General features: G+C 52.6%; 6 protein-coding genes across 6 annotated transcripts; 4 read left to right on the top strand and 2 right to left on the bottom strand.

Annotated features, from left to right (window-relative positions):
* Positions 1 to 245: 245 nt before the first annotated feature.
* H257_11270 (hypothetical protein) lies at positions 246 to 1,326 on the bottom strand (the record flags this gene model as incomplete). Its single annotated transcript, XM_009838164.1, has 4 exons — positions 246 to 548; positions 755 to 1,024; positions 1,133 to 1,223; positions 1,280 to 1,326. The coding sequence occupies 4 exons, from the start codon at positions 1,324 to 1,326 to the stop codon at positions 246 to 248; spliced, it is 711 nt and encodes a 236-aa protein (XP_009836466.1).
* A 520-nt stretch (positions 1,327 to 1,846) lies between these two features.
* On the top strand, positions 1,847 to 3,158 carry H257_11269 (hypothetical protein; the record flags this gene model as incomplete). Its single annotated transcript, XM_009838163.1, has 4 exons — positions 1,847 to 1,879; positions 1,927 to 2,048; positions 2,095 to 2,536; positions 2,859 to 3,158. The coding sequence occupies 4 exons, from the start codon at positions 1,847 to 1,849 to the stop codon at positions 3,156 to 3,158; spliced, it is 897 nt and encodes a 298-aa protein (XP_009836465.1).
* An 811-nt stretch (positions 3,159 to 3,969) lies between these two features.
* On the top strand, positions 3,970 to 4,617 carry H257_11268 (hypothetical protein; the record flags this gene model as incomplete). The annotated part of the gene is made up of 1 exon (XM_009838162.1): positions 3,970 to 4,617. The coding sequence occupies one exon, from the start codon at positions 3,970 to 3,972 to the stop codon at positions 4,615 to 4,617; it is 648 nt and encodes a 215-aa protein (XP_009836464.1).
* A 429-nt stretch (positions 4,618 to 5,046) lies between these two features.
* H257_11267 (hypothetical protein) lies at positions 5,047 to 5,900 on the top strand (the record flags this gene model as incomplete). The annotated part of the gene is made up of 3 exons (XM_009838161.1): positions 5,047 to 5,160; positions 5,230 to 5,468; positions 5,537 to 5,900. The coding sequence occupies 3 exons, from the start codon at positions 5,047 to 5,049 to the stop codon at positions 5,898 to 5,900; spliced, it is 717 nt and encodes a 238-aa protein (XP_009836463.1).
* Positions 5,901 to 5,929: 29 nt separating this feature from the next.
* H257_11266 (hypothetical protein) lies at positions 5,930 to 6,658 on the top strand (the record flags this gene model as incomplete). The annotated part of the gene is made up of 2 exons (XM_009838160.1): positions 5,930 to 6,220; positions 6,356 to 6,658. 2 exons carry the CDS (start codon positions 5,930 to 5,932, stop codon positions 6,656 to 6,658), a joined length of 594 nt encoding a protein of 197 aa, XP_009836462.1.
* Positions 6,659 to 6,883: 225 nt separating this feature from the next.
* H257_11265 (hypothetical protein) lies at positions 6,884 to 7,732 on the bottom strand (the record flags this gene model as incomplete). The annotated part of the gene is made up of 1 exon (XM_009838159.1): positions 6,884 to 7,732. The coding sequence occupies one exon, from the start codon at positions 7,730 to 7,732 to the stop codon at positions 6,884 to 6,886; it is 849 nt and encodes a 282-aa protein (XP_009836461.1).
* Between the last annotated feature and the right edge of the window lie 160 nt (positions 7,733 to 7,892).

Raw genomic sequence — 7,892 nt, 5'->3', positions numbered from 1 at the left:
AGGAGACGGAAGATAGGTGAATAATGCGGCGGCCGACCCCAGCACGCCTTCGGATGAGTGCATTGTCCGAAATCCATAGTATAGTCAGTGCGTGCCCAAGGGCTATGGTCACCACAGCGCAATGCTCGTATATTACCTGTATAATCCATCCTGTTGGTCTTTGCTAGTGTCATGATCACTTTCCGTACTCGTATCATGGCTCCTGTCTTTATGCCTTAACTGTAAGTCCGATTAATCGCAACGTCTTATTCAACGTGCGGAATCGCCAGCTGCAAATATGTCGAGGTAGCGTGTCTTCTGCATCCACGTTCGAACGTCAACAGTCGCCACAGGTTGATGTCCATCACGTAAAGCGATTCGCTCCAGCGCAGCATGACTAGTCCGCTGAACAACGCCGACGCCGGGTCCATGTAGTAGATCTCGTGGTGTATCCAATGGGACTGCTCAAACAAGTACTTGGCCGCGGAACTGAGCAGCAGCGACGACCGCTTCTTGTCGGTGCGGGTTTGCGGTAGAAGGCGTCGAGTAATCAAATAACACAATGTTGGCTATGGCGATCATCACAAGTAGGCGGTATACGCGGGCTACGTGGCCAATGGTAACCACCCCGATTTGACGCTCGACCTGGAATTCCATCATGGCGTGCCTTGTGGGGATGATCAACGTCCCCAGAGCCACGCCGGATCGAGCTGGCCGACGCCTACGCCCTTGTGTGCTGCTGGTTATGACCATCAGCACATCGGTTAAGACGTACGCGATCGAGGTAGCTTCGCTCGCCCCCTGGATTGTCATGGACCACAGCTAGTCGGGTGACTCGAAACGAACGATAAACGGAGTCTGCGATGGCGTCAGTTCCAGCGAGACCGTACTGAAAGCTATCAACGCCGTGACGCCGCGTAAGCACAGAAACGAGCCCCGCCACGCGATTCAATTCCAGCATGTTTTGACCCTCTAAGTGACCCTTGGATAGCCCAATGTACGCTGAGGCATCGGTCAATACCACCACCAGCATCGCCGTGTCGTACTGCACCCCCCACCACCGCCTATCGAGCAATGGCGATGGAGATGGCAGCGTTGTCGACGCTGTGGGTGAGCGGGGGGGTCCACTCGATCAGGATCGACATCGCCCCACGTCGCCCTCCGCCGTCACGAGTTCTCGCTCGGCCAGCGCCCCTGTATCGCATTCACCTAGCTCCACAGGTGGAATGACGGGTCCCCCCTGTCTAAGAGGGCGAACGTCACAATTTCGAACGGACTAACACCCGACTGCCCGACAAACTGAAACAGCACGACGCGCAGCTGCATCACGTCGCGTAGTTCTCGCATTAGGATTACTATGGGTAGCCACAGCAAGGTACGCCAAGGCTGGGCGAAGCAACTCTATACATTTGAATTTATACATGTGAATTTTCCCTATGATGCAAAAGCATCTTCCAAACAAGATATTCCCCCAAGGATTTTCAGGGAAATAATATTGGAAAATTCGTGTGAATTCTTGGTGCAAATCACTCTAATAACACAAAATTCTACTGTTAGTGTTGATATTGTGCTTTCAAGCTCAATTTGGTATTAACGTTATCGGTGGCATCCACGAACACTGTCTTCGACGAAGATATTGGATCGCATGACGCATGTGATAGCGATTACCTGATTCTAATTAGTATATACTACAGCAGGGCGTGATACACCTGCAATGTGATTGGTCAAAATAACTATTCACTCGATCATTTCATTGGCTACTTCGGTCCGTTGATTACTCGGTCGATTTTGGTGCATCGATTTACAGTTAACAGTCCATTTTGAAATCGAATTACCAACAAGCAAATAACGTTACGGCGAAGTATATATGGACAAGGACGATGGTACATACTGGCAGCGAGTACGTGTATCCGTGAGAGTGTCTCCATGAAGTCTCCGCATGCGTAGCACACGCTGTTGAAAGCAGCCCACGGTCATGACACGCAGTTTGTGCGCCACTCGTTCCAGAAAGCCCTACGACGATGGACCAAGTCGCAGCAGGAACGCCAAAAGCTCGAGTCGTTACTGGAGTACGCGACGTGGATGATGACGAACCAGTCACTTACCCTCACCTAGGTACGTGTCGTATTGCGCCGACGTGCTCGACGAGTCAAAGGATGGCGGGAACCTCCCGCGATCACTGCAAGACCTCGCTCGCGTGGAGAAGTACGTGGACAAGATCGTCGTACCGTACGTTACCAAGCATGCGTGCGAACACACCACGGCACTTTCGTCCGCTTCATCTGCCGTCACGGACCATGGCTTGGGGCGTTCTGCGTCGTCCCCCTCGGTGCATTCCGACGACCTGCCGTCCATCATTGACAGCGACATCCCATCATCCAGCATGTCCAACGCGCTTCCTCGTCCTATTGTCCTGGACGCCGACCATGAACCTACGTCTCTATCGTCGGGGGATGTGTATTCATGCACGCCAATCCAATGGCTAAGCACAGATCACCTCAACTACCCGCGAAAGGCATCACCTCCCGACCATGTGGATGACGCATATTGGGCCGAGGTATGAATGGGTTCACGTTTTATTTTTACCTGAAATTTGGACTTTTAATTCGACTTTTTCGACGAAAGGATTTTTTGCTGAAATTCCAATGTTAAATGTTAGGAAAACCGATTCTTTTGATTTCACATCGCTCTACTTATTCACATTCTATTAAAAAAAAAGAACTAGACCCTTATCTGGACGTACTACAGTAGCAATATAATACGATTTTGAATAAACTGTAAATATCAACCTACCCGCTATTCGATTTCGCAACCATATGTGAATTTTTTCATCAGAAAAGCGATGGTTATATATATATATATATATATATATATTGTAGCACACGGCGTTGAAGGATGCGTATTTGGCAGACTTGCTAACTACCAGCCACGCGTTTGCCCTGTACGTGCAAAATGAAACCCATCCGATATGGATGGCGCAGATTCAGTCAATTTTACCGCACGTGGAATGGGCGTGCGATGTCCTGTCCAATGACACGAGCCGTCGGCCCTTTGGGGATTTGCAGGCGGTGTGTGACATCGTGGGGGCATATGTGACGCCGTACAAGGCCAAGGCCGACCGCGCGGCCGCAGAATATGGCCAAGGACCGGCACCATTTGTGCAGAATACTAGCGATTAACCATCAAGATACTCGTGATAAAACCAATCGACTTGGAATAGATGGATGACTGGAATAACACTCGTGGCGCTGTGAACAGTGTATATATACTAGTAACTATTAGTAATATATTATATACCGCTATCAACGACATTACGACGTTATCGTTTTGTGGCACGACGAAGATAAATCAAGGGGGAGAATGTCCAATATAACTGTAAATAGCCACCTTCTTTGAAACCTGAAAATGTGCCAAATACTTGTCAATTTAGGCGTATCCTCTTCTGCGAATTTTCCCTATATCATCATCGTTCCTATTTCATAGGAGCAATACAGGATATGTCTAGTTCGGTTTCAAATGTTTCGAACACATGACGATACCGGTGTAAACAGTACATGCCTACATACCTGGTATATCTCAACCTTCAATTCTGACCAAAAGCACACGAACCATGCAACACACTAGGCATACTAGCGTACGTTTGGGCATAAAGAATCTCTACATCTCGTGTCAGACAGCATCCAGTTACTGTATGTGAAGGCTCGGAACTCGACACACTGACGCAGGCGATCTCGGACATTTGCCGCACATCTGCGAGCCGCACGTCGTATATCGTAGCCCAGTACTGCTGGGTAGATGGGACATTGCACACACATCACCCCGATCGAAATCGATGTGACCATGAGTACAGGGACAATGCGGCCATGTACCTGGAAACCATATCACGCAACACACACTTGCGCGAGTGGGTAGAATTCTACGGGGACGAGTGGCGCGCTGCGATCGCCAAAGCCATCGCCATGTCTTTGAAAGGACGGCGTTGGTTCGCCGATGGCCTCGCGCCAACTCTCTGAAATCGACGAAGGGCTGTACCTCGTAGCCAGAATCGTCATGCGGTTGGCTGCGGTGGCGGTGGATATCTTCGTGAGTGTGGCGGCGGAGTCGAATCGCTTCAACATCTCGGACGCCAACTTGTTCTTCAACCGAGTCGCGAGCACCGTGTGGATAGGTCGTCCGTTGCTCGTGCTGCTGGGGCTCGTGGTGGTGCTGGTCCTGAGCATGTGTCAAGTGCCGTTGTTTCAACGCTCGTCAGGACTCACCAGACTTCAGCATACCCCCCGCCCCATCCTGTCGACGATGATCCTTGTGGGGGAAGCCACGTGGCTATCTTACATGATGCACGATACATGGATGATCACGGTGTCCAGTGGGGCGGATTCGATTGAGCACGCCACTCAATCAATTTCGAATCGCCTGCTTGACACTATAATAACGTTATTGAGGATTCCTGGCTGTCTGGGCTCCAAGGCGCGGCTGGCGGGGTTGGTCACCGTCCAAGCCGCTAGCTTTGTCGTGGCATACGTTGGCTTGAAGGTGTGGCGGGCCCCGATCATCCGTGAGACGACAGCGCCACTCGTCATGCACACGGCGGCCGCAGTGCACTTACAGCCCACCAATGGCAAACGGACGAGGATGTAGCAGCTGGACGACGCAGCGTGCGTCATGTACGGGTTGATTCCACTGGTGTTTCAACGCCGGTCGTATTTGTTGGACGTCAAGTTATGGGACATGCTGCCCAATGACCAGCGCGTGCAGCAGCGCCTTCGGCTATCGGTTTTGCAGTGTATGTCGAATTGGTTTGCCAAACCACCCCTCGTCCACCTGGCACCCCCACGCCCCCCTCGACGTGTGGTGGCATCCCCTCACGGCCGTCGGGGGCGTACATCTTGGTGCCTGTCGCCGGTAGCCTGTCGTACATTCCGCTAACAGAAGTCAACTTGGCCAATGATTTTTTCTGGGTGACGTTTAATCTTTCGGGGCACCACGCCGCCGTCGCCAACGTCCTCAGTGCTTGGAGTAACGTTGCAAGATGTTTCGCTGGACGAGGCCCGCTTCACCCGCGTCAGCATGCGATATGGTTCTGACCCCACGTCTCACTTGGAGGCGCCCCCGTACTTGGCATCGAGACTGCACGTGGAAGTGCTCAACGGAACCCTTCCCAAGGCCATCCAAGGCCTACATGTACGCAATTCCCCTCCATATGACTTGCCGTGGGTATTTGCCGAGTAGTGTTGGGTGGATTTTGGCCAGCGATGGGAAATGGCCCATACGGAAGCCCGCCAGTTGCGCTGTCACATGCACGACGTGACCAACGGGGCCGTGTACATTGAAAGCATGCTGCGCAATACAGACTGGAGCTCGTGCGCAAGTTGCTGGGGCACGGCGTTCGACGCACCCTATCGAAACGAGTTGCACAAGTCCGTTTCTGGTCTGGCATGGCTTGCCACAGTTCAGTCGGAAGCGTGGCTGACGGTGCCAGACGAAGCGCGGTATTGGACAGATGTGGGGGGGATCTCGCAGTACACGGTACAGTGGCAAAACTACACGTGCTGTGCAGTCCCAAGTCTATGGGACTGCACAGCACGTATGCGATTGAAAACGCCCTCTGGTGTCGGTACACGATGAGACTGAGTCACTCGAACGGATCGTTTCGGTTTCGCGACCAAACCACTTTCAAAATGTCCTGGGGCGTCGCCAACGATTTGCTTCAAGTGACACCAAACGCCACCACGTCCGTCGCGGGGCGGAGCTTGATTCGAAGTAGCCACGTCATTGACTTTGCCAACATTTCGTTTCGTGGTATGTTGATACAAGCTGATGCGATTGCGATCCCCTTGCACGAATCGTTTTGGCTTGCCGAATCGACGATCGGGCCCTTTGGATCGACCGATTTGCAATGTACCGTGCTCTGCGTCTTGTGACACGAATGGTCAGTACAAGCTTGGACGTGATGAAGCGATTGGTGGCTTCAATCGCCCAACGATATCACAGCGTGCTGATGGCCAACGTGGGCTACCTCAACGCAAGGCCCACTCGATACCTCCAAGTGAAGTCGTGGCCAATTTTCGTGGGGAATCTGCTCTGTCCAATCATCGGACGGGGGACTTTAGTGTACCAGGGCTTCGCCGAGATGATGGGCCGCCAAGTGCGGTATGGGGAGGGCTACCAGAGCAACTTTTCCCCGTTCAAGGACACGATTCTCCTAGCTGCGATGGCCTCGGCCTTGGCCTCAGGAGACAACGTGTAAGCCATGTGCAATCACTTAGTCACTTAGAAACATTTGACCAAATGGATTTCCAAGTCGAGTGTCAAATCGGTGTGGTCACGATTGGCCACGTAGCCTGCGTATACCGCCTACTTGTGATGATCGCCATAGCCAACATTGTGTTATTTGATTACTCGACGCCTTCTACCGCAAACCCGCACCGACAAGAAGCGGTCGTCGCTGCTGCTCAGTTCCGCGGCCAAGTACTTGTTTGAGCAGTCCCATTGGATACACCACGAGATCTACTACATGGACCCGGCGTCGGCGTTGTTCAGCGGACTAGTCATGCTGCGCTGGAGCGAATCGCTTTACGTGATGGACATCAACCTGTGGCGACTGTTGACGTTCGAACGTGGATGCAGAAGACACGCTACCTCGACATATTTGCAGCTGGCGATTCCGCACGTTGAATAAGACGTTGTGATTAATCGGACTAACAGTTAAGGCATAAAGACAGGAGCCATGATACGAGTACGGAAAGTGATCATGACACTAGCAAAGACCAACAGGATGGATTATACAGGTAATATACGAGCATTGCGCTGTGGTGACCTTAGCCCTTGGGCACGCACTGACTATACGATGGATTTCGGACAATGCACTCATCCGAAGACGTCCTGGGGTCGGTCGCCGCATTATTCACCTATCTTCCGTCTCCGCAGCCTCATCGGCAGCGGGGGTGCACTGGCTGTACCAGTCGTCCATCCAAACGCAGGCGTATTGTGCGACGCATCGAGTGGGGCCATTGAAAGTCTTCCCTCCGCACTGCTGCCATGGCTGGGCTTCTTCCTCCGACGACGGCGACGTGGACTTGGGGGCATGCGACGTTGGAGTTGACGAGGATGGGGGACGAGGGTTCATGGTTGGGGTTCCACTTGACGAGGACGGGGGAGGGTGGGGGGAGGATCCGTCGCCAGAAGTCAACCGTACGCAGTTCTTGTACACTTGCCACTGCGACGTGTGGAGCGCGAGCCACAGCATGATCAGTTTTTCACTCCCTTGGCATTGGCTGGAATTGATAGGCATGACCCCGTCGGGAATGTTTCGGGCGCAGTTGTCGTTTTCATACACTCGCGTGGCGTCGCACCAGAGTTCACAAGGGCCTTCGTGCGACAACACAAACCCTTCCGAGCCATGGGCCCACTTGACCTTGCTGTCCGATGGCAACGAACGAGGGGTTCCGTCGGCTCGAGTCAGCCCACATTCGCCCCCCGTGTTGCCCTGGGCGTCGATGAAAGCCCGAAGTGAGGCAAAGGACGATTTCTTCAACTGACGGGTGAACGCAATCGTGTTGTCTTGGGGGCTTAGATTGTAGTTCTCACCAGGCAATGCGACATTGCCGTCGATCGTGCCGCTATAACCAGTTGGGTCCCCGCCGGGGTTTACAAAGGTTGGCTGGGGGTCGACAAGGTAGCCATGAGCCAAAGTAGCAGTGGGCATGAGGGCTGCCAACAGGGTCACCGAGAGGTAGGTAGTAGTGGAATGCATGGTCGAGTGAATATTGAATTGTGAGCGCTTGGCATTTCAAAGATGCAATGCCGAATCCAAGTAGAATGCAGGCTAGAATATACGATGAACTTGGAAGTGAAATGCTACCTCATGTAGAGCCGTGAGACTGGACTTTATTTTGGATGGACGAGCGATATAC

This window comes from Aphanomyces astaci (assembly GCF_000520075.1).
Source record: "Aphanomyces astaci strain APO3 unplaced genomic scaffold supercont1.33, whole genome shotgun sequence".
Lineage (NCBI taxonomy): Eukaryota > Oomycota > Saprolegniomycetes > Saprolegniales > Verrucalvaceae > Aphanomyces > Aphanomyces astaci.
This window is presented reverse-complemented; position numbering and strand designations above follow the sequence as displayed.